The sequence below is a fragment of the Xenopus laevis genome, chromosome 3S (assembly GCF_017654675.1).
Source record: "Xenopus laevis strain J_2021 chromosome 3S, Xenopus_laevis_v10.1, whole genome shotgun sequence".
Classification (NCBI taxonomy): Eukaryota; Metazoa; Chordata; class Amphibia; order Anura; family Pipidae; genus Xenopus; species Xenopus laevis.
The window spans coordinates 89,062,913-89,088,772 of record NC_054376.1 but is presented as its reverse complement, the minus strand read 5'-3'; the positions used below and the strand labels follow the sequence as shown (position 1 = coordinate 89,088,772).

Below are 25,860 nucleotides of genomic sequence, written 5' to 3'. Positions count from 1 at the left end.
CAGCTCCCTTACACAAGATAACAGCTGCCTGGTAGATCTAAGAACAACACTCAATAGTAAAAACCCATGTCCCACTGAGACACATTCAGTTACATTGAGAATCAAAAACAGCAGCCTGCCAGAAAGCATTTCTCTCCTAAAGTGCAGGCACATGTCACATGACCAGGGGCAGCTGGGAAATTGACAAAATGTCTAGCCCCATGTCAGATTTCAAAAACGAATATAAAAAAATCTGTTTGCTCTTTTGAGAAATGGATTTCAGTGCAGAATTCTGCTGGAGCAGCACTATTAACCGATTCATTTTGAAAAATTTAAATTTTTTCCCATGACAGTATCCCTTTAATAGCACTTCGACTGCATTTTAATACACACAGAAAATGCTGCTGGGTGTTTTTTTTAAATGGTTTCATATGCCGTTGGGCACTGGCTCTTTAAGTTTAGCAGATGTACTATTCACTCATGGCTGTCATTACAAAACTCATTGTTTCATCACAAAAAAAAGTGTAAGATTCGGTACCAAACTAAATAAAGCCCACACTAAAGATGGTTGCAAGCTCACTTCCGGCTTCAAGAGCAAATGTCATAGCACAGGATGTGGAAGAAATAATAGCATCCGGGATCAGCCATTCCCACTGGTTCCTGAAGATCGGCGAGCGGGAAGTCTATATCCAGCGTGAGTTAGTGGGACACATTACTAGTTAATCAGCGCTGGCTTTTAAAAGCGGGCGGCTGGGCCAGGCTATAGTTGCGTCTGTTGGGTGATTTCTGCAACACGCGCTGCATTCTCTGTTCTCCATGTGCTTGGAGCACTGTTGTAGCCTCTGCAATGAGCTCCAATGCTTAGGGCTGTGCAGCTGTCAACGGAGGTCCCAAAGCTCGGCACTCTCCCATCTCCTTTATTGCGCTGGCTGAAGTGTAGGTTATAATGACGCTGTGTGGGGGAGCACAGAAAATAGCGCGTGTTTAGTAGATTTCATCTCTGAAATATTATCTACGATGCCAGTGTCGGACTGGGATGCCAGGGGCCCACCAGAAAACCTTGGTTGAGGGCCCAGTTTCCAAACTAATATACCTCCTCTCCTCACTCAACCTCTTTATTCTCCTAGTCTCTTTTCTCTACATGCTATTCTCTATTCTTCCATTATTAAGCCTCTTTATTCCCATAAAGAAATAGAGAATGACATGAAATAGGTCAAAAGATTAGAAGCAGGAGGGCACACCGACACCTTGGCCCACCGGGAGTTATCCAGGTGGGCCAGTCCGACACTGTACGAAGTACTGGGCTATTTATTGCTGACAAATAATAGGCTGTCGCGTTACTGACCTCTTCTCTTCATGATTGTGCCTTTATTATAGGTATTGGTGAGTCAGCACTATATATTTTATTCTATATATTTTATTCAGCTTAAGAAAATGAATAGAGACGATGCTGACATTGCATTTTGAATATTCAAAAAACCATGCAGCAACCATGCTTGTGACAGGACAACTTGAATAGGCTGAATGAGCGCTTGTGGTGCAGAAAGGCCTTCCACATCTGTGTCAGTATTCTTTAAAAAGAAGAGAGAACTTGCACTATGAATACCCAATCCTAAAGCAGCAAAGTACAGTTTGTTATCCAGTGCAGGCAACTTGGCAGCTCCCATTTATGCAGCAGTTCTAAATTGATATTTTCAAGGTAGATTAACAACAATCAGCCGTAAAGGAACAGAAATACCAAAAAATTAATGTTTTAATGAAAAGACAGTATAATGTACTGGCAAGACCGATGTGTTTACTTCAGAAAAACAATTATAGTTTATATAAACAAGCTTCTTTGTATCCATTGGCACAACCTTTCAAGCACAGACTACACAGTAGATAACAGATGATTTCTGGAGAATCCCATTGTATACTACAGAGCTTATCTGTTGTCTGCTGTGTATCCTGTGCCTTTTCTCCTTTTTCAGCTTTAAATGGCTGCCCTTATGGCTACACAGCAGTTTGTTTATATAAACTATAGTTGTGTTTCTGAAGCAAACACACAAGTTTTACCGGTGCAGCACAACAGTATATTATATTTCCATTACTTTAGGAGGACTTCATTTTTTGGTGCTTCTGTTCCATTAAGTCCTCCCACACTTATTTTGCCTCCATGATTTGTTTTGCTATTCAACTCCACTTGTTTTCTGGAATCACCCTAGTGTAGTTTCACCTTTAACAGCTTGATGAAACTGGGCTTTTATAATTGTGAGCCCTTCAGCTCAAGTGACTTTTTTTGTACATTCCTCCACGTGGAAAAGCAGGAATTGAGGGGCAGTTTTTTTTTTTTTAATGGCAGCTTTACTGAAGGAATGCAACGCAAATGGGAGGTATAGTTCTAATTGAGAAGACTGGGGTCAGTTAACGCCCACGTTCTTGTGTTGTGGATTGCATTTATGTATTTTTATATAAGTGCAGGTAAAATAATACAATTATAGAATACATACAAAATACAGTTCCATTTAAAATTGTGATAAAGAGACAAGAGGAAGGACGTTCCTGTCCCAGGGGCAGGCACAGCATCACATCACTTTAGCTTTATGCTATACCCTCTGCTCTAATTAGATATTTCAGCTGCCTAAGAGTTTTTCATTCCCACACAATTTCCATCCACTCCATTTTCAACCTGCATCCCGTTTTTCCCCCCATTTCTCTGTGATTTCACCCCTACCATTTATATTGTCTTTGCCTGGCACACAGTAATGGCGGTGAAGAACAGGCAGCTGCTTTGAGGATTCTTACCATTTCAACTAACTTGCTGGGTATGATTTATCTCCAGAGAAGCGAGCTGCAATTGGATTGGAGAACTAGACATAAGGATCCAATCAGGTTGCACCTCACAACTTTGAAAACAAAAAGTTGAATTTAAAGAAAGTGCTTTGACTACCTTGTTTCTCATTTCCTTAAAGGAACAGTAATACCAAAAAGTACTGTTGCCTTGCACTGGTAAAACTGGTGTGTAGGATTTAGAAACACACTGCCACTTACCATCTCTGCTTGTCACATCTGCAAGACAGCTACTTGATGTGTCACTGCGCATATGTAAAGTCACAACACCAGTCTCTCGTGATGAGACTTGTGGCGTTGGGATTTTCTGAAAGACAGGAGGCAAAAAACTTGCAGTTAACAGCTTTGCTGGTGATGTAGATAGAGATCTTGGACTGCGGGCTGTTTCAGGAAAAGCAGAGCTGTTGGGCAATATGAATTTACCTGTAGGGCAGGAGCTAGGGTGCCTGCATGTTCACTGACAGTAGGGGGCCCAGATAACCAAGTAAGTGCAACACAGCTGGGTCGCAAAACTCACCAGGCCAAGATGACTGCCGCCCCCCTTCAATGTGCCAAAGTGCATTGGTCAGCTAGATGTTTCTGCTGCACCGTTGCCACCTTTTTTGCAGCAAAACAGAACATTTTGACAAGTTATACATGGAACACACAACAGACTTATCCCAATGTTCTGCTCTCTTCCAGAAGGACAAACATGGATATGCTTTCACCAGTAGTGCGGGAGGCAGAAGTTTCTAGAGCAGCTCGACGCCAAAGCTCTAACAGGAAGAATCCTGGTATCCTTTTGTAATCACAAACCTCATCACTGCAGGTTTTCTATGCATTTAAAAACAAAACTTGTGTTCACCAAAGTTTCAGACTATAGGATTGACCAGAAAGTATGGAGCAAATACATTCATCATGAAACAAAGCTGGGCTTTTTACTTAATGATATCACTGGCGCAAAGTTGTTAGACCCCTTGCAAAACAGGGGGACTACAAGGGTGGAGGGTCATCAGGAATGCATAGCAAATACACATAATTTGCACCTGTTGCAGGTCAACCACAACTGCAGGGAGGGGGGCACTAAGACTACACATTTTAATAAATGTGGTACTATATATAAAGTGATTCTCTAATGATTTTTATGGTATACTTTTTATTACTAAATTACATAGTGTAAACTGGAAGTAATTCATTCTATCATTTAAAATTTTATTCTTGAACCATTAACTGTATTTTTCTAGTTGTAATCTTGGTGTGTAGGCAGCCATCTGCAGTTATTTTGCCTGGTTATTTGTGGCTTTTTACTATTCAGTGCTATTCTCATATCTAAAACTAGTCAGGGAAGGGCAACATTTTTAGAAATGCAGGAGTCTGGAGCTTTTGGTTACCTTCCCATTGTTCTGCTGATGGGCTGCTGGAGGTAAATGGAGGGGGGGGGGTGATATCATTACAACTTGCACAAGTGATATGACTGAGGGCACCTGGGAAACTAACATAGGTCCATGTCAGACTAGTGCTATAGTAGCATTTTTAACTGATTATTTTGTAAAAAAAAACATAATATACCTTACAATAATATTATATGTTTGGCATATTTGCACATATCTGTGAGTGTATTTTTTTATGCAAGCAATGAATTGGGGGAGCCCTCCACTTTTTCCTGTCCCTTTTATTTGTAGTGGTTTTCAAATGTCTTCTTTAAATGTGATAGTATATTTTGGAAACCTTGGTGACGTTTTCAGTATCTATAACCCAGTTTTGGCCACTGGACACATTGTAAGAATAAGTTGAGCTGTTTATGTACCACAGGTGTTTCATAGCAGTACCTGCACCAGCACAGTAATAGTCCTTGTAGAGTCTTTGGTGGGGGAAATGTACTAAATGGTCTTAAAGGGTTTGTTCACCAAGTTCAGTTGTTTTTAGATTGTTCACCATAAACAAAGACTATTTTCAATTGCTTCCCATCTTTTATTTTTTTTACCGTTTTCCCACAAAGCTTAATGTTTTTGCCTGTGGTGTCTCAGTCTGGCAGCTCAGTGACCCAGGAGCGTACTGAACTGTTACAATTTGCTACAATTAGTTGATACAATTAGTTGATACAATTAGTTGATACAATTAGTTGATACAATTAGTTGATACAATTAGTTGATACAATTCTCAGCAGTATCTGTGGTATATTAGGAACTATTGTATCAATTCTAACATCTGCCTGTAATGAAACTCAGGGATTCTGCTCAGCAGGGCTAAAGAATACAAATTTATCAACTAAATGTATCAATTTACAACAGATTAAGAGTCGGTGACCCCCCCGCCTCAGAGCTGCTTTAGAAGGTGAAAAATTAAATTTAACACTTCAATATTAGAAAAACAGTCACAAATAGAAAGTGGCTGGAAAGTCTTTATTTCTGGTGATCTATCTGAAACCAACAGAACTGAAAAAAGTGTTTGAAGGTTAACAACCCTTTAAAGAACAGTAACACCAAAAACCAAAATGTTTTAAAGGAATGAAAATATAATGTAGTGTTGCCCTGCACTGCTACAACTAGGGTGTTTGTTTATATAAACTATAGTCAAGTTTCTAAAGCAAACAGCAGTGTATCCACGGGGGCAGCCATTCAAGCACAGGATATACAGTAAATAACAGATACGTTCTGAAGAATCACATTGTATACTACAGGGTTTTTCTGCTGTGTATCCTGTGCCTTTTTTGAATGGCTGCCCCCATGGTTACACAGCAACTTGTTTATATAAACTATAGTAGAGTTTCTGAAGCAAACACCCCAGTTGTACCAGTGCAGGGCAACAGTACATTATATTTTCATTACTTTAAAAGACTTACTTTTTTGGTGTTACTGTTCCTTTAAGTATATTGCTTGTCTAGTAACTCATAGAAACCAATCAGCAAGTAGCACTTGCTGTTTAAAAACAAGCAAGTGATTGGTTGTTATGGATTACTAGGTGTGGGCATTTATGTAGGCTTCATTACATTATCCTTTTAGTGTCTATGTTATTAGGGGTGCCACCTTTTTTGGAAAAAAATACCGGCCTTCTTATATTTTTATCTTTTTTCCCTATTAATAACAATGGCATCGACCAACATTTTTACTGGCCAGGCCGGTAAAATAACCCTAGTTGTAATATAGACTTATATATGTGTGATTAAAGCCAGGCAGTTGTGACTGTGTGTGTGTCTGTCTCCTTTGCACGAAATAACTGAATCCATAAAAGCTTTTGTTACCACACTTAACGCCTTACCTAGCTGATGAGAGCTGGAGCAATGCAACGCCAACAAGAGGCCCATCATCTCGGACAACAGGACAAACGCTATTTCGACAGCACAGTAAGATATTTGCATATACATGCCAAACATACAATCAGTGGTTTGTTTCATGCATTTTACAGAAACCGTCCCACTTCTCATGTGTTTGTGTTCGTTCATAAATGATATATCCCTCAGCTTCAAATGTGTTTTGCCAACATTCAGCTGTGACAATTATAAATTCCACATGAGTTTGTATAAGAAAATAGTAATACTGCAGATACAGGAGTCTTTATTCTGTCTCTATTTGCTGTCTGTTATGTAAATGGGCTTTTCACCTTCATCTAGTGACACCACAAACCTGGAATTCTTCAAGGCCACCAGATGTGTCTGCAATACTGGGCACTGTTGGCCGATCACCTCGCTTGCTACAGACACCTGGGCGTTTGGCAAACCTGTCTATGGTAAGACAATTTACCATGTCTTCTATCCTATAGGTATTTTGTGTAATTTAGTTAGCAAATTAGAACAGTTTTTTTTAAATTTAGGGGTATATTTACTAATATTAATCAGCAGTTAGTAACCAGATGTGCCATAATATAAATGCATAATGTGTGTGTCGTTTTTCTTTCAGATGTCCAATCCAGATGACAGTGTTTGGACAACAACGTTTTCCCCTGGGCGAACTGGCATGTATACTACACTGGATTCTCCTAGTTTTACTGAAGATATCACTCTAAGTGCAGTAATGCTTCAGGAGGAGGATCCCGGGGAAGCAGGTAATTGGCACTGCTTGTTATGATGCATAGTAGAAGATGTTAATTAAAGTGGGCCTGTCACCCAGACACACAAATCTGTATAATAAAAGTCCTTTTCAAATTAAACATTAAATCCAATTTCCATTTTTTATTAAACATTTCATAGCTGTTGAAAACTCTTTTAAAAATCTCAGCTGTCAATCAAATATTGCCTGCCCCTCCTCTATGCCTTAGGCATAAAGGCGGGGCAAGCAATTACTTTCACTTTCCATTCAGCACTTCCTAGATGTCACTGCTCTCCACACATTCCCCCGTTCTCTACACCATTTAATTGTGTAGCCAGGGCATGGGGATGGACATCGGGTCCCCCATTCTAGTGCACAAACAAGATACTGAGATGATTCAAGGCTTTCCTTAATAACAGTGTCCACAAAATGGCTCCTGCCTGCTTGCTGTAATTATGAATTCCTAGACTCAAGGAAACAAGATTCAAATCACTTATATAGTGTAATTAAAGTTCATTTTGCTTGAATAATGTGATAAAATAGGATTTTGAATAATTTTTTTGATTGACAGATCCCCTTTAAATGTAATGTGTAAGGTTATGAAATTAACTGTTAGTTATTGTGAATACACGTATAAATGATGGCCAAACTGTTCATCTTCACGTTGTATGTTTTTAGCAACAATGAGTATGTATCCAGATTTTCTCAAATCCTTCTTGGAACACCCTTCCAGTGCTGTATTTGAGCTTATTGAACAGTATGAAGCTACTTGCAATACCCAGGTAACCAGACATAATTTCCTCTATTTGTGTTAAGGAGACCTTGTTGTGTTGTTTGTATATATGGAACCATAATTAAAAAGTATTGTACCCATTCCTTTCTGGCTCACACAACTAAAATATATGTATTTTTGTGTGAAAGGAGAAAAATGTGCTTTGAGAGAGTGAGGACACATTTAAAGCAGTATTTTAAAAATGGTAGAAAATTAATAATTATGTTTAGAAAATTATTTTATTCTACAAATGTATTTTTAATAGTGAAAACAAATTGAAAACAAATAATGATAGTTTCCCTTTATAACTGTTGCTGTGAATTAGTCCGCAAAAGTCTCGCAAGCTTTCTGCCCAAAGTGATCCATGGAAGTCATAATAAAGGTTGCCTTTTACTATTTAAGCTTTAAAATGGCTTTTTATTTTGAAATAAATAAAGCTCCTGTTGACTTATACAGTGGTCAGCTGATGCCAAGCTTTTATATTGTTTTTTTCATTTAATTAAATCTTTAAAAAAACCTCAAACCACGCAATATATAACGTGAATTCAGATATTTCATAAATCCGTTCACACTTGTTTCATTCCAGATTACTTTACTTAAAAAAATTGTTAAAAGAGTAACTCCAGGGCAACAGAAGTTTTCGAAAACTGCCAGCATCTTATGGCTACTCCAGCAAGAGATGGTAACATGGAGGCTTATTGCTGCACTCTACAGGTTGGTTTTGCAGGTGCTTGTGGGATCACCAAGTACCAAGCTTCACAAATAATTACTATAATAGGGAAGGGTTATATAACTGTAAACTTCCATATCTTTGTTTTAAAAGGCTTTCAGTGAATATCAGTAGCTGTTGAACAGTTTCATTTTAATCCCCTGGAGTCAGGACTCCACTTAGTTGACAATAAAGTAGTGTATCAGTGATTCACCCATAGTTGAGAAAACGTGTAGGACAGCAGAGTTTTCACCCCAAATATCACCCTAACTGCACTACAGTATAAAGTCATTCCCCATTAATTTCTCCCTAACTTGCATTCAGCCGGATCCTTACTTCTTCAGTCACCACTCTCCAAATTTAGGAACCAGTGCTCTACACTGAGTAGAATACCGTGATACTCATATTACTGATACCTGGAAACACATTGAGTTGCTGAACGACATCTTGAGAGTAGCAGTTTTGCCTAATGCAGGTCCCTTGGAGCTTTTCTCCATAATTTCCTTGTCCCAGCACCTGAAGAACACTTCTGACAGCTGGTGACTTTTTTTCCTCAGATCCTAGCCTAGCCCCAAAATCTGTAAAAGTCTGTGCAAATCTTATTATTGCCAGTTCTTATCTTTAATGTAATTTAACTGTATACATTTCTTTTGGGTCAAATGAACATTAATCCTTTTGGGCAAGTATTTAGTTATGAAAATGTAAGTTCAAACTCTGTAAATTTTTTTTAGATGCTACGTAAATAATCACCTTTTGTAATTTCTTTCTGTTTCCATATTTCTCCAAAATATTTCCTAATTGTAGCTCAGTAAGGTAGATCACTGACTTTCTAAACTGTCATAGTTTGATATAGTACGATTTCTGAAACTTTACGGTCAAAGAGTAACTGTTCCAATTCATACATTGGATGCAGGCATTTCTGTACTGCTGTTGATAATTATATTATCACATTTTAACAGGTTCCCTAATCTAGAGTGAGGTAAATTAAACAAATTAATTTCTGAAATGTTGTACCTTGAAATATGGTAAATAAGAAAGTGAAAAGGTTATTAGTGCTATATTTCTTTGAAAATTATATATATCTAATTGTCCCAATTATATTTATCATCTACCATTCATCGATATATATTTCTTTTCATAGAGATCGTATACAGTCTGCATTAGAAGAGGAAAACATGTTTGAAATTGCTGTAAGTAAAATCTGTTCAACTGTATCAAGATAAATGCAGAATATTGATTTCTGAAGACATCTGAATTGAAAAATATAATAGGTGAAATATTTTAAATAAAGTTTAGTTATGTTAGTGTATGATTTACTATTTATTCTTAGTGGCATAGCAGCTTACCCCCCCTCCTTTTTTTATTTTGTAAAGTTGTAAAACTTGTATAATGTGTGTATCTAGTAAAGATTATTTAAAAGAAAATATTTTGTTACTCTGGTGTCTCCGGGGAATACAGGAGGCCAGCGGGTAAAGCTCCATCCTCCAGGAGAAAGAACAATTGATTGAAAAAAAAAAAAAGGGGGGGGGGGGATGCCTAGATACGGTGGCTACCACTAGCACTTCCCCTCTGAGCTCAGTTGTTAAAGTGTCCTGTCTACAGGAGGCAAACTGGTCCTCCGTTCACACATTCACTTAATTCTGAAGATTGGATACCTTTGCCTCAGCACAGGCTTTTTTTGGCTGTAAAGTGTTACACTCCATTATGCACCCGTAGGACAGATTTTTACCCTATCGGTCATTCAGTTGTCCTCCCTCCTGTTGTCCCCTCTTATCTCCTCTGTCCCCTGGAGATGCATGCCAGAGAAAAAGGGATTTATACACTTTAAATCGTTTCTCTGTAGTAGACAGGACACAAGACTTCCTGCTTGGTTACTTTTATTGCAGTTGAAATAGTTCTCTTCTTTTCTCTTCTCCTTGTGTCCTGATATTTGGTATCAAATGAGCTCAGAGTTCTAGGGGTAAAGCCAGAGTATCTAGGCACTCCCGCCCCCTACAAATAGGTTCTAGGAGGTCCCCCCCATGCGATAAAAACGGCAATTCGCCAGGTTTTTGAAGAGACTGTACATGATAAATTTCGATTTTCAAATTCGAATCTAATTTGGACTATTTCCCACTCGAAGTACACAAAAATTAGCTTGAAATTAAATTTTTTTTTTAATTCAAATTTTCACTTCGACCTTTGATAAATCTGCCGCACATTGTCCCTGAATTTTTTTAACCTTGTAAAATGTATCTTACTTTTCTGTTTAGGCACCCAATGCCAGTGAAAAGACAATAGTAGATAAACTCTTCCAACGAGACACACTTGTTCGTCAGAGTCAGGTGAGACACTGGGAATAACAAAATGTCAAATACAAATAAAAAATTTCCTTTCAATTACTGTCTTTGTGTATTACCTTACCACGTCTGTAAGCCACTGATTAAATCTTTAACCCTACTGGTTGCTCTGAGGGGCACTATACCTATAATTTGTTGCCATTTTAGTACACTGATGGATAATTTTAGTTTTTTATTACTCCCCGTGACCCTCTATTAACAGGCTAGTTTTTTTTAAGGAGAGTCAAGTGAACTCTGTATAAACTTACCCTTTTTGAGATAAGGAACAGATCATTGCACAGAAGAACTATTTGTAGACTAGTAAATTTAGCAGAACTAGTAAGTGCCAAAGTAAAAGTGGTTTCTTTTTCTTAGTGCAAGTAAAAAAAAAAAAAAAAGGTGCTTCCAGGAATGTTTATCTTTTGCAAAGTCTTCGTAAGTGGTAGGACTTCACAAAAGAAGCACTTTTCCCCAAATACAGCAATGTCGAAACAAATCTGTATTTTTAATTTAATTCATTTTAATCAGAACTGATGAAGGAATTAGCAGCGGGTAAAATTCTTCAATAAGAACAGCACTACTTGCTCATGCCCAAGCCACACTAATTCACTTACACAGCATTCATCTTATTCAAAACACAGGGAATCACCCTTGTGCCAGAGCTTGGTCTAACCCGCATTCTGCTATAAAAGATAAAAAGCCAATATTTGTGCACAAAGAGAGAAAAATTGCCAGGTGTTAGTACCAAACTTTGGCTTAAATAAGTAATCTTTTTGTGCCATGTTGTACGTGAGTCCTACACTAGTCATTAATCTTATTGGCTGACAAACAGTGAAAAGAGGGAGCAGACATGCCCAGTAGCACAAAGCAGTTATGGCCTTCATGAAGATTCTCACCAATGACAATTTTTTTTTTTTTTTTTTGGTTGAGGAAGGGCAATCCCCAGGGCACTTAAAGTAAGCACTGACTTTTTGCTAAATTAATGTATTTAGAAAAGGTTTTCTTTTGCGAAAGGTGACCATCTCCTTTAATGAAAACTTTAGGCAAAAATGATGTGCAAGACCCATTTATTTTGAAAAAGGTGCATACTACCCCATAGATAAAATAAAGGAAAATTAGAGTAATATGAGGGCAAACGTGTACATTTCTTTGTATTTAAGTAGTTGATGTGTGAATAGTGTGACTTATTTGGAAACCATTTTATAGGCTATAATCCAACAATACAGAAAGCCTTAAATAGAACTTCTTAGTAATTTTATCCTAACCCAAAGGAACATCATCCACTGTAACCAGCAAATAACTTTGAAATGTAATCTGTTTATGTATTTATCCTTGTTGTCACATGAAGATGCCATTGAAATGTATTTATTTTAGCTGGTGGTGGACTGGTTAGAAAGTATAGCCAAGGATGAAGTTGGGGACTTCTCGGATAACATTGAGTATTATGCCAAATCTGTATATTGGTAAGTACAATGATGCACACACGCCTTATTTCATATTTGTGGCAATAAGTTACATGAATTAGTTAGTTTTATTGATGCTTCTGCCATGCTGAGTTATTGGGTTTTTTTTGGCAATGTTTTGTTTTTCATGCCTTCACTCCCCTATTGATATTTATATTAAAAAATACTAAGAAATAATGGAAAATGATACCAATACAGACATGCCCCCATCGACTGCAACCTCCTTTTGAGCCCCATGCGAGCGAGCATGCGCATACCTATTTTTTTTAATTTTGATTTCAATTAACAAGAGATATTAGAGATAAAGGTTAGATAGTTATGAGAGAGAGAGAGATAGAGAGAGGCTTTTCCCGTCTAGGGATTTAACAGATTCCTATCAATACAGTTCAAGGCAATGGAGTCTCTTCCTTGCTACCGGTCTGCCAAGCCTTTTTGTGGGTCGGCCAACCAACTGTCCCATATTTTCCCATCTATCTGCTTAATTCAGAATCCTAGAGTTGGGGGTTCCGTGGCCTTCCAGGTCAGGAGAATTTCTTTCTTTGCAAAGTGGAGAAGTTGTTGAGAAGTCTCCAGCCGAGATGCTCAAGTCTTCCATGTGTCCTAATAAACAAAATTCTGGGGTCTGAATATTGGGTAGCCCCAACAAAGTGTCCATAAAGTTGAGTATGATGTTCAATATCGCTGGATCTTAGGCCATTCCCAAAACACATGCAGATAATTACCTTGCTCATTATTACACTTCACACAAACATCAAGTTGTCCCTGCTAAATCTGTGCCAGCCTATGTGGTGTTAAATAAACTTTATTTAAAAACTTTGTATGCATGTTGCGTGTATCTTTTCCCGCAACCAAGGCTGAAGAGATTGGGCAGCAAGGGAAGGGAGTGGGTCTGGGCTAGTCCAACCCTGTAGATGTACCTAATATGTAAAAAAATAACTTTGATTGCTATGATTTAATGTCCTACATCAAACCCTGCTACCACATAACCCATGTATTTGGAGAGTTAATTTTGGGTTATTGTTCCCAAATAAAACATAGATAAGTGTTTTGAAGAAAGATGTCATCTACAATTCAATGTCGAGTGAAATGCGGGTAATAAGCTGTCCAATACTTGTATTGAGGTACAAGGGAAAGAAAATCATGCTTTTGAATTGATTTTAACTTCTTTTAAAAACAGGGAAAATACATTGCACACATTGAAGCAGAGAAGCATGTTATCTTTAGGGAGCAGTCGTCCACTGGTGTCTGAACTGGTGAGTAGCACATGATTTTTATGTAACTCTGTAATTAGCGCATAGACAGGCTTAAAAGGTTTTAGATTGTGTCTGTAGTAGTAAATGAGCACCTTTTTAATGCAAACATAAATCCTCCGACCAAATTATAAATAAAATTGCCTTTACATTTTTGCTTAAACATGAATAAAAGAGAAATTACAAGAAAATACTCAACATTCTCTCCTGTGAGAGAATCTGAGGTTTTTTTTTCAAGAGTGTAAAAAGATTTTTGTCATAAGAGTACACCAAAGTGCTATACAGGTATTGTATCAGTTATCCAAAAACCTGTTATCCAGAATTCCAATTCCAAATTACAGGAAGACCATCTCCCATAGACCCTATCATAATAAAATAACTCTGGTTTTTAAAAATGATTCCCTTTTTCTGGAAAGATCCGTTTTCTGGAAAACCCCAGGTCCAGCGCATTCTGGATAACAGGTCCCATAACTGTACAAGTTAAAAGCATTATGTATTCTGGTTAATTGTCAGTACACTGTTTGACAGATATGCCCATTATGTTGACGGTATCTTACAAAGCAGTAAAAATGTCAGTTGCAGTAATGCCAGATTTTACACATCCCCTTTGAATATGCTTTACTCCCACTAGAGAAACATAGGGTTTATGCAATATTTAACATGAATTTATAAGATTTGAACAATTAAAGGCATATGTTCTATTTATATAGTGCTGTGAAGAGAAACTTTTAATATATCTAATGACATTTAAACAGCCAGGCTCCTCAGTTTATTTTGGTGCCGACTTGGTTCATCAGATTTGTGTGAGATGAGGGAGTTGGCAATGGCAGAAAGTATATTGGCAGTATGAGATCTGACTTCTGTGTCTTTCTCACAGGACCCTGATGCACCTATCCGACAGAAGCTGCCTCTAGATGATCTTGATCGTGAGGATGACATAAGACTGCTGAAGTATCTCTTCACACTTATCAGAGCTGGCATGACAGATGAGGTATGGTGGGCTGGAAGGGTATTTTGCTTGTGTTTTTGCACTACATAACTTTTAAAGGAACTGTAACACTGAAAAAAATTTTTTATTAAAAAATCCATTCTACCCACACTAATAATAGATCTACCCTGCATTATTTTTTTAATAAAGCATTGCTATTAATAAACTTTCTGTTGGAAAACACTGCTTCCTGTCTACTGGAAAACGTCGATATGGCGACTCACTCTGCAGCTCTGCACTCCGCATCTTCTGCCAAAACCGGAAGTTATGAGCGATACAGCTGTGGCATGCCTGTTCCCAGTTCCTAGAAGAATTGGTCTCTTTTAAAATCTGGCAATGGCCAGTTTCTTGTTGTGACAGCTTCGGTAATGTCTCTTTAAATAACTGATATGCTCTTACCGTAACAATGCCTGAGTGGCGCAAGGTCCGGAGCAGAGTGACCTCCTTGTGAAGTTTGTAAGTGGCGAGAATAGGAGGAATAAGCAGTTATTTTAGGTAATAGGAGAATAGAATATATCGGGATAGCGGTTTACCCGTGGAGGATTTGATGAATTTGACTATACAGCTGAGGCAGTGCGGGAAACGTCCCTATTAATTCAGGAGAGTAGAAGGAATAAGCAGTTATTTTAGGTAATAGGAGAATAGAAGGAATAAGCAGTTATTTTAGGTAATTGTAGTGTGTACTTCATAAAAAAAAAAAAAATATGAAAAATCAATAGATACTGATACAAAAAAAAATAGTACTTCATCCGAAATGGACCTGTATGTAAAATGACATTATATCCATGCATTTATTTGAAAAGCATTTCGCCCTTGGGGCCCCTTCACACTAGTTTAGGTCCCTTATAGGTGCTAGACCCAGCTGGGCTACATGAATCCCCTGTCTATTTAGCTATAATGCCATTACATAAGCAGTTTGAAGTAAATACTAAGGTATCGTTTAGCTGGGACATGCAGCACAATTGTTCTCATAGTACATAACTTTAAGGGTATTTTCCTATTTAGGATATCTCCATGAGATGATAGTGATAATCTTGCAGACATCTGGTAATTCTAATGTGTTACTGCTTTCAGGCTCAGCGTTTGTGTAAACGATGTGGGCAGGCCTGGAGAGCAGCTACATTGGAAGGATGGAAATTGTACCATGATGCTAATATTAATGGAGGTAATGTTTCCATATATGTACCATGGTCTTTAAAAAAAAAAAAAAGTTTTAAATAAGAAAAAAACAATGAATTTCCCCATCTTTTACATATATTTAACTGTTTTGTATGCCAATATTTGTTCAGGCTTCCATTTTCCTGGCCAAATCCAAGATTTGTGTATACAGTGATCTGGAGAATTCAGGATCTTTACAACGGTTTTCTTATTTCAGCTACCCTTGACATGTACAGTGCCAAAACTATGTCCTCCCCTATCATTATCCTATTTTAGATTCCTTGCCAGTTTTAAAGCATGTAAGGTTGGCTTGAATGTAAAAGGATGTTATGTGAAGACTGCGATAATTTAAGCGGAGTAAAAAAAAAAATAATAATGTTCCACTTTGCAGGTACAGAACTGCAGGCTGTGGAGGGAAATCCTTATAGATGTGTGTGGAAAACCTGCTGTTGGCGCATGGCAGAAGATGTAAGTTATAAACTGATAATTCTTAAACTTGCTAGTAGGTTTACCACAGGCTGGTGTTTCACTGGCCTAGTCGGCTATTACCAATATACTGGCAATGTATTTGCCGGTAAATTTAGAATTCCTTATTTGTATTTCACAATTAGTTTATTATTCCTAATTGGTCCGCCCTCCTCCTATCTGCCCTAAAGTCCTCTCCCTGCTCTAAACCCTGCCTACTCACGTAAGCCAAAGCGCAACAGTTCTGGCCAAGCCAGCTCCTGAAATGTCATGATTCTTCCCCCAAAATGTCACAACTCCACCTGCTCTCTGTCCCACCCCGTCTTCTTCATCGTCGGGCAATAAGGCCTGAAGAAAAAGGTGGTAACTTACTTACGTAGAATGTTCTTTGTATAGCTCTTTCCTTCATATGCACAGGTATGGCAAGTGTTTTTACTTTACATTAAAAATCCTAAATCTTGTCACTGTTTTAGGAGCAGTTCAATAAATATGAACGAGCCATTTATGCAACACTGAGTGGAAATTTAAAACAGGTATGGCATGTATTCTTGGAGTTTACAGTCTGAATTTTCCCCTGTGCAATTATTGTTGTGATGTGTCCATCTGGAACCATTTTATTTTCACATGCTGTCGATTAATTGGGTCAGGCATTCACTATGTTATAAATGATTATTTGGAGATTAATAAGCACTAAAATAAACATTTTTTATGCTTACTTGGTATTACTGTGGTAGCACAGAATCAAAAATCACTTGGTGTAACTGCTTTGGTATAGTACAGTTAGATTATATTGGTTCTTCATTCTGATCTGGGATTTTGCTTATTTTTTAAATTGACTGTTCAACAATAGCATGAAAATTTTCAGTTATTTGTGAATGTTACAACATCTTTGTGTATTTCATTTGGTGTACTCCCCTCGCCCCTGTGCTAACTTGATGTGATTAGCTTTTGTGCTTGAGACAAGCTAAATTAAAAGAACTCGGGTCTTTGATTTCATGGAAAGCAAAATGTTTAAATTCAGCTGGTCTGTTTAGGCCTATAGTTTGCTTTGTTTAGAATATGAACTAGCTCAGGCTTCTTAGTATTTTGATTTATGCACTTTTTGTTGCCAGCTTCTTCCTGTGTGTGAGTCGTGGGAAGACACTGTTTGGGCACATTTTAAGGTTATGGTGGACAGTCTGGTAGAGCAAGAGATCAGAGCATCAATCATCTCATTTAATGAGGCAAATGAGCTTCCTAGAGAGTATTTGGAGGCAAAGTAAGTTAAACTCTTTTTCTATTAGCCTGAAAAACGCAGATCTGACTTGTTTAAATTGCAATTAAATTTGTTTTAAAGCTGGACCTTAGACAGCGTTTTCGAGGAGCTTCAAGCCACAGACAAAAAGGTATAACATTAAATGTTTTTCTTTGATAACTGTATTAAAAGTCAAAAGTGATGTGGTTTAAACTTTAACTATTGTTGCTTTTCAGAGGGTTTTGGAAGAAAACCGTGAACACTACCATATAATTCAGAAGTTTGTTATCCTTGCAGATGTAGATGGTAATTTGCATTTTTTTAAATCAAAATGTGAGATATGAGTTCACCACAGAAAAACTCGCCCATGTTCTATTCATTCCTATGGGATTTTTAGAATTGTATTTATCAATGGAGATCACCACTTGATAAAAATGTTTTTTAAAAATCTCATAGGAATGGATTGAATGTAAGTGTTTCTGTGGTGAGTTCTAAATTTACACATCTTCCCCTACAAATACCCTCCATTACATACAGGTCTCATGGATGAATTCAGTGAGTGGTTGTCAAATGGAAAAAACCTGCTGCTAGGACATCTTCTGAGATTCATGACACATCTTCTTTTATTCTTCCGAACTCTGGGACTACAGGCTAAGGTAATGTTTGAGTGGCGTTCAGTCATAATAATGGACTTGTCTGTTGTACTCTGCCTTAGTGATTTAAATGTTGGTAAAAAGACTTGCTATCTGGGATCAGCTTAATGTGTATCTACTATATCCTTCCAGTGACATGATTTTAGAATAAATTGGGCCATGAACAGTGTTCTTAATAGAATATTTGCTTATAACAGCTTAACAATACGGAAGATTACAAAAGTTAAATGGATATTGCCCTCATGTGAAATAATGTACATGTATTACACGTTAGAAAACTACATATATTTGTGCCCAGCAAACAATACAGAAAATTGGTTATGGTCACACATAAATCATTGTACTGTATGTGACTGGTGCTACAATGGCTATAACAGAACAAGCTCAAAAAAGGGGGTGGGGGACCAAAGATCAACCTAAGATGCAATCAAATCATCCCACTCTGGCCATATTTATTTCTAGCAAATACATATATATACTTCTGGCCACTACTGTAGTTAAAACAAATCATAATCATGCATGTGACAATATCCCCTCTAGCTAGTAAGTATGTCAACTCTGTATTGTGTCTGAACTACGTCATTAACAATGACAGACCAAAAATACACCCTTCTCAACATGTTCCACTGCTCAAAACGTGAACATTTAATGTGAGGCAGAAGCCTGTGGTCCAGGTACAGGAACAATGAACAAATTAATGAAGCTGCAGAGGATTCATCCCTCCGTGTCTCTTGCTGTTTGTGTTACTGATGCACACGCTCACATTTTGTATGTGTTTTGCTAATTTGCAACAAAACACATTTCTCTTTTAGGAGGAGGTCTCTGTGGAAGTGTTGAAAACTTACATACAGGTAAGGATTGCTGTGTAATGGAACATATTGCTGTTTCATGCTATTTGGAAGGCCTGGACATTTTGTATAAACCTGACATTTAGTTTATGCTTTCCCTTGTGCCTCCTTAATATTCCATTCTTCACTGTTAGGCAATAATGCTGTGATGCACTCTGCTCCATTGTGGGCCTTCCTGTTCGTTGTCCAGCAATTGCACCTATTGATGCAGGGGGACCTTGGAGCTACCACTACTTCCAACCCACAAAGTAGCTCCAGGGTTCCCACAGCAGCCTTCATCAGTTGTGCTAAAACATAGGGTGCACACAACACTATAATGCCAAATTCCAGAAATTATGGCAACTGGATTTTCAGTGCAGCTGCATCTGATTCACAGTAAAGTGCAAGCACAACTGCAGTGATTTTGATTATTAATGTCATAAGTAGTATATGGTACAAACAGTAATCTTTTTTGTCTTAACCATTTATGGCTAAGTAAATTGAAATAAACCTATTTATGAAGTGTATATATTCTTTTTAATTCTTGTCTTTGACTAATGACTGATCACTGACCTAATTTCTGCCTAATATCTTCCTATTACTTTCTTACTTCAGAGGCTCATTAATGAGAAGCAAATTGAGCTGATTGCTTTTTATGTTAGTCACCTACCTCAAGAGCTTGCAATTTCTCAATATGCTGTGTTCCTGGAGAACATTACCGATCCTGACCAGCGTCAGAGGTGTCTAGAGCTTGCCAAGGAAGCAGGTACCTTCATAAAGACGTTGTCAGATATTTTTTTATACAGATATGTTGCATAGAACTTTGACGGCCTTTAAAATCATTGGGTTAGTTTTGTGCATGCAAAATATTGAACCAAGTTAGCTTTGTAATGCCAACCAATAGTTTGTGAGATGTGAAGTCTAGTGGGAAGACTTCAAGAAACTGGTTGCCCTGAATTTTGCTATTACTCAATAATTGTTACTTTCCACTAAAACCAGTTGATGGGTGTTCTGATGTACTTGTTTTGTAAAGGTCTTGATGTTGCATCTATAACAAAGACAGTTGTTGAAAACACGCGTAAAAAAGATGCTGGGGAATTTGCACACCACGATTTTGCACCAGCTTTAGATTCGGGGACCAGTGAGGTGAGTGCAGTAGAGTAATGAACTACTTAAATTGTTTTCTTTTTCCTGTGATTGAAATGTGCAATGTTAGGAAACATCAAATATAGCAAGTTATTTGGTAGTCGGATATTTATTAAAGACTTTTTACAAGTGCCTGACACGTTTGGACATCCCACCCTTAATCATAGGCTAGTGCAGATAGGGTGGGTTTAAATGCATTCAAGAATATAAACCTTTTATAAAAACAGTACAAATGTGACACAATAGAAAAATAAGGCATCAGTGATGCAGAATACTCCACAATTATCATGTCACAAAGTTGTTTGTATTTAGTTTGTAAAATAAAAATCCAAAAAGCTTCCCTTCGGATCATAGGTCACATAGTTTCACCCTTGCAAAAATGGATCCTAACTTGTCTATTTTTTGTGTATGAAGGTGCTCCGTTATTCTGTCCTTCAAGGAACGTATAGTACACCCCACATACTAACAATGTTTACATTCAAGGAGATAAATACTGTGCTTGGTATTGCATTTACCGTAGCATCTATTATTATAGATCATACCTGTAACATTGAACTTGAAATCCTGCAAATAGTAATAACAGGTTTTGTATATGCCTGCAGCTGACCAATCACAGTGCTAACATATTACACAGTGGCGCTTTTCTAGATATGTTCTTCAAGGGAGTGCTTTGTTTAAAGGGGTTATTGACCTTAACATTAACTTTTAGTAGGATGTATTATTATTTTAGGGCCTCTGCCATAAAAAATGGTCAAAAATGTTGGTCTTCTCTAAAAGGTGGTAAATAACCTAGTTGATCAGTGGTGCCATAGTTTATAGAGTTTATATGCAGAGAATTTCCCACACCAGTTGGTTGAACTGAAGAATCTGCTCTGATGAATAGTGAAACAACTTCAATGATTACTCAGCAAGTCCAGTTGTTTTTAGAATTACTTATATTGGATATGCCTTGACCTGGATGAATGAAAATCTTCTTAGTCTATGTAGATTTTTAACTGGTGCCAGTAGAGCCATACCCTGTTTCTGGAAAGAAAGGCTACTCCTTTGCCCAGTGTTAGTAAAGAATCTCCATTGAGGTTGTCTGGAACCTAATATTCCCTTTTCATCTCTAAATCATAAGAGCAAAACCAAATTGTTAGCTATGTAATGTCCTGTTGTGCATGCTGACATGTACTGTACTACGCTTATTCAACCTCTGCCCACAGGAGGACCGAGCAAAGATTGATGTGATTGATTGGCTGGTTTTTGATCCTGCTCAGAGGGCAGAAGCTTTGAAACAGAGTAATGCCATCATGAGGAAATTTTTAGGTAAACTATTATCTTATGGGATAATCTCTTTTCAACATGTCGTTTAAGGTGTTCTTGTTAATGTTTTACTGTTAACTTTATTTCTAGCTTCCAAAAAGCATGAAGCTGCTAAAGAAGTATTTGCCAAGATTCCCCAGGATTCCATAGCAGAGATCTACAGTCAGTGGGAGGAGCAAGCAATGGACAGTGCTCTGCCAGCTGAGGATGATAATGCTATCCGGGAACATCTGTGCATAAGAGCCTATTTGGTGAGTAGTCCATATTGAATTGGAGATAGTGCAGGGATTAGCTAGGGTTTTTAATTTGTCATATCAGTCCATTGATTTGATATAATGCAATGTGACATCATTGTATTATGTAACCAGGAGATACCCCTCAGAGATAAGAAGGTTGGGTTGTCCGTTGTTTTCACTCTTAAAGGAAAACTATACCCCCAAAATGTACACTTAAGCAACAGATAGTTCATATCATATTAAGTGGCATATTAAAGAATCTTACCAAACTGGAATATATATTTAAGTAAATATTGCCCTTTTACATCTCTTGCCTTGAGCCACCATTTCGTGATGGTCTGTGTGTTGCCTCAGAGATCACCTGACCAGAAATACTTCAACTCTAACTGTGACAGGAAGAAGTGTTGAAGCAAAAGACAGAACTCTGTCTGTTAATTGGCTCATGTGACCTAACATGTATGGTTTGTTTGTATGTTTGTGAATACAGTGAATCCTACGATCCCAGGGGGCGGCCCTTATTTTTTAAAATGGCAATTTTCTATTTATGATTACCCAATGGCACATACTACTAGAAAAGTATATTATTATGAAAATGGTTTATTTACATGAAGCAGGATTTTATATATGAGCTGTTTTACGCAATATCTTTTTATAGAGACCTACATTGTTTGGGGGGTATAGTTTTCCTTTAACAATGTGCTTGCTAATAGAATTTTCATTAAGAAGCACTGTACACTTTCTTTTTTTCTCCTCAGTATTTTTATGTGTTTTTCACTTTCCTTTTTTGTAGCAGCCCTTTCCTGGCCAGTTCCTGCCCCTCAAATGCTATTGTTGCAGTTTAATGCACACATGAATGAAAGCGATTTTGTCTCATACACTGGGACTAGTTATCGCTTCATATTTATGCAGTAAAATCATTCCCCCTACAGGTGACTCTTGCACATTTTATTGCAATTTTGAATTTTTAGCTGAAACTTTGTCAAATTGCCCCTTTCTCTACCTCTACAGGAATCCCATGAAGCATTCAATGAGTGGTTTAAGCACATTAATTCTCCCCCTCAAAAACCAACTTTGGTTGGACAAGCATCATTCACCGAGAAAGTGGCCCATGAGCATAAAGAGAAAAAGTATGAGGTAAGTGAGTGTGTTCATGTGTACAAATGGGAGCAGAAATAGTTATTTTCTGAACTAGATGAGTATGTGTCTTATTGTAATGCTTACAGGGGAATTGGGTGTAATATACTTTAGTACTATTCTATGGAATGTCTGTCATTTTTACAAAAAACATCCTGAGACCCCCTATTCAGTGTGTGTGTGGCAGCATATTTAAATAAATTTCCATTTCAGATGGATTTTGGTATCTGGAAAGGTCACTTAGATGCTCTGACATCAGATGTAAAAGAGAAGATCTACAATGTTCTGCTTTTCGTTGATGGAGGCTGGATGGTTGACGTCAGAGAGGTACAATAAAATATTTGCTCATATTTCCCATGAAAACCACTGAGCATTTAATATTCAAAGGAGCCATATATGCCTGCACTTAGAGCTTAGCTATGGAATCTGTTTTTCTGTGAGAGGTAATGCTTTGGGTAAGAAGAGCTCCTTCCTACTACCCACCAGAAATGACTTAGTAGTTGGTTTATTTATCAACATTTTAGTGGTTTTAGAGCTTTTTGAAAGCACAACTGAACTCACTTTCTTTAAAACCATGTCTTGGAATTTATTAAAAGATCAGAATATAAAAAGTATGAACGAAAAAAAAGAGCTTAATGATGCCCATAAAAATACTAATACTACTTGTTGTAAATGGGCCCCTTAGGTCACTGTTGTAGTATTGTTGTTTTTAATTTTTGCATCAGTCTACTAAGCTCTCTTTGCCTCTATTTCGTCTTTCTGCTGGCTGAATGCAGATACTGCACATCTGTTGATGAGTATCATTGCTTGGCAGATACTACAGAAACCTCTGAGACTGCTCACAGCTGTAGTTAAAAACGTTCCCCTTTCTCCCCTTTTGAACGTTTGTCATTTAAATATTGATTAAGATTTTGTTGTTTGGTTTTTGTTCTTGTCTGTTTTGGGTTAGGATACAGAAGAGGACCCTGAGCGTAGCCATCAGATGGTCTTGTTAAGGAGGCTGTGTTTGCCAATGATGTGCTTTCTCTTACACACTGTGCTACACAATACAAAGCAGTACAAAGACTGCCTTAGACTGGCAGATATTGTTTCATCTGAAAATCAGAAGCTGTACACGGTATGTACCACCATTTAAAACAACTTTAGCGAAATTATATCAAATTACCACTTAACACCGGATACTTATTCAGCAGATATCTCTCAATTATTCTCCATTTACTGTGCAAGATGAAACATTAATCACTTCCATTAAATCTGATAAATATCAAATAATTCACTAAAGGTCCAACAGGACTTATTTAATCCCAATGAGTAAAGTGCAGTGCAATAATTTAGAAATCAATGACTTAAATTAAATAAAAAATCAATTGCCAAAGTTTTTCAGTGATTCCCAGTATACAATTAATTGTTTTTTTTATAAAAATAGCTTATCATGAATTTAAAGTGCAGTGCAATAATTAATCACTTGTTGAAAAAAAAAAAAAAAGACCGTTCATGTTCAAAAATGATAAATTAGAGAATTAATTGGTAGCCGGTAAAATTAATTGGAATGAATTGTTTAAATCAACTGCTCACATTACATGAAATCTTAAAGGGATACTGTCATGGGAAAAAAAAAATTTTTCCAAAATGAATCAGTTAATAGTGCTGCTCCAGCAGAATTCTGCACTGAAATCCATTTCTCAAAAGAGCAAACAGATTTTATTATATTCAATTTTGAAATCTGACATGGGTCTAGACATATTGTCAATTTCCCAGCTGCCCCAAGTCATGTGACTTGTGCTCTGATAAACTTCAATCACTCTTTACTGCTGTACTGAAAGTTGGAGTGATATCACCCCCCTCCCTTTTTCCGCCCCCAGCAGCCAAACAAAAGAACAATGGAAAAGGTAACCAGATAACAGCTCCCTAACACAAGATAACAGCTGCCTGGTAGATCTAAGAACAACACTCAATAGTAAAAACCCATGTCCCACTTAGACACATTCAGTTACATTGAGAAGGAAAAACAGCAGCCTGCCAGAAAGCATTTCTCTCCTAAAGTGCAGGCACAAGTCACATGACCAGGGGCAGCTGGGAAATTGACAATATGTTTAGCCCCATGTCAGATTTCAAAATTGAATATAAAAAAATCTGTTTGCTCTTTTGAGAAATGGATTGCAGTGAAGAATTCTGCTGGAGCAGCACTATTAGCTGATTCATTTTGAAAAAAAAATTTTTTAAGATAGTAAAATGAAATAAAGAGAGGTGGAGTTGTCCCGAGTTCTGCTGCCTAATTATTTACTTTCCCTGGGACACCTCAAAGCTTGGAGAAGATGGGGTAACTGGGACTGTTTGTTACCTGCCCTGTAAAACTAGCCAAGACTCAAAAACCACAAATTGTCAGCCCCAGAAATGTAGCAAGAAAAGAGATGTATAATGTGATGAGAGCAGTCCTCCTAAACTCCACCCCACCTTAGTAGTTACGCACTGAAATAGTCTTTATAAAATTTAAACCTCCATTCTTTCCACATAAATAAGTTCAATTAAGCTATAAAAAGGAGAACAAGTTCGCCAACACGCGTTTTGCAATGTAGCTTTGTCAAGGCAGAAAAAAAAAAGATGGTATGTACCATCATGTATTTTCTTTGTATAATTTGCTGTATAAATAGTAATGCAGAACCCTTGTTGTTAAAGATGTATGTCTGTGTGTTGTAGCCCCTTCTTATACCATGCAAGTATAGTCACATTGGGCCATGCCTACCATAAGGGTAATACTTGATCATACCCCATGGAGATTCATGCTTGAGCCATACCCACATTCCAATGTGACTGGTTTTAGCCTATGTAGCTCTCTGAGATCCCTGTATATGCCTGTAGGTTTGAGGGTCTCAAAAGTCCCGTGTCTGTGCAGGGTCTATAATTCCTGTGGCTCAAAAACAAGCTGTTTGGTGGTGTTCAACAAGTACAGTGACCAGAGGGCTAATTTGATTTCTGATGGATTCTTAACGTATATGATTTACATACATGTATGATTTATCTGTTACCTGGCATTACTGTGTATTGGATATTTAGTTGGTGTTTGCTGTACTTTTCTTTACAGGTATTTTCAAAGACCGAAATGAGAAATCTACTGCAAAAATTAAGAGAGTCTTCTCTAATGCTGTTAGATTTACAGCTCGATCCTTTGGGATATGAAATCCAGTCCTGAAGGCCACATGCCCTCACAGCTCAAGGCTTATTTTGGATGTGTTTTCAAGGAAACAAATACATTTTTCATTTGTAAAGATAAGTTACTATTTTTGCTACTTTTTTTTTTAAATAGTAGTTACATGATGTTAGGCTGTTGTGCATTGTATGTAAAATATTAAAGATCATCTGTTCCTGAAACTTTTCACTTTTTTCCAAATA

The 25,860-nt window shown here is 37.4% G+C and overlaps 1 protein-coding gene across 5 annotated transcripts; it reads left to right on the top strand.

The window, feature by feature from the left end:
* Nucleotides 1–395: 395 nt before the first annotated feature.
* nup107.S (nucleoporin 107kDa S homeolog) lies at nucleotides 396–25,860 on the top strand. 5 transcript variants are annotated; one of them, XM_018253967.2, is made up of 28 exons: nucleotides 396–673; nucleotides 3,493–3,581; nucleotides 6,050–6,130; nucleotides 6,398–6,513; nucleotides 6,684–6,828; nucleotides 7,491–7,594; nucleotides 8,171–8,298; nucleotides 9,435–9,483; nucleotides 10,546–10,617; nucleotides 11,986–12,074; nucleotides 13,252–13,327; nucleotides 14,202–14,315; nucleotides 15,387–15,477; nucleotides 15,862–15,938; nucleotides 16,409–16,468; nucleotides 17,048–17,193; nucleotides 17,272–17,320; nucleotides 17,406–17,475; nucleotides 17,707–17,825; nucleotides 18,635–18,673; nucleotides 19,265–19,415; nucleotides 19,683–19,795; nucleotides 21,001–21,103; nucleotides 21,191–21,351; nucleotides 22,345–22,470; nucleotides 22,684–22,797; nucleotides 23,420–23,587; nucleotides 25,553–25,839. In XM_018253967.2, the coding sequence occupies exons 1-28, from the start codon at nucleotides 411–413 to the stop codon at nucleotides 25,658–25,660; spliced, it is 3,021 nt and encodes a 1,006-aa protein (XP_018109456.1). In that variant the 5' UTR covers nucleotides 396–410; the 3' UTR covers nucleotides 25,661–25,839. The 5 variants fall into 5 exon arrangements, with proteins under 5 accessions (XP_018109456.1, XP_018109455.1, XP_018109458.1 ...); XM_018253966.2 differs by having other exon boundaries at nucleotides 3,490–3,581; XM_018253969.2 differs by having other exon boundaries at nucleotides 529–698.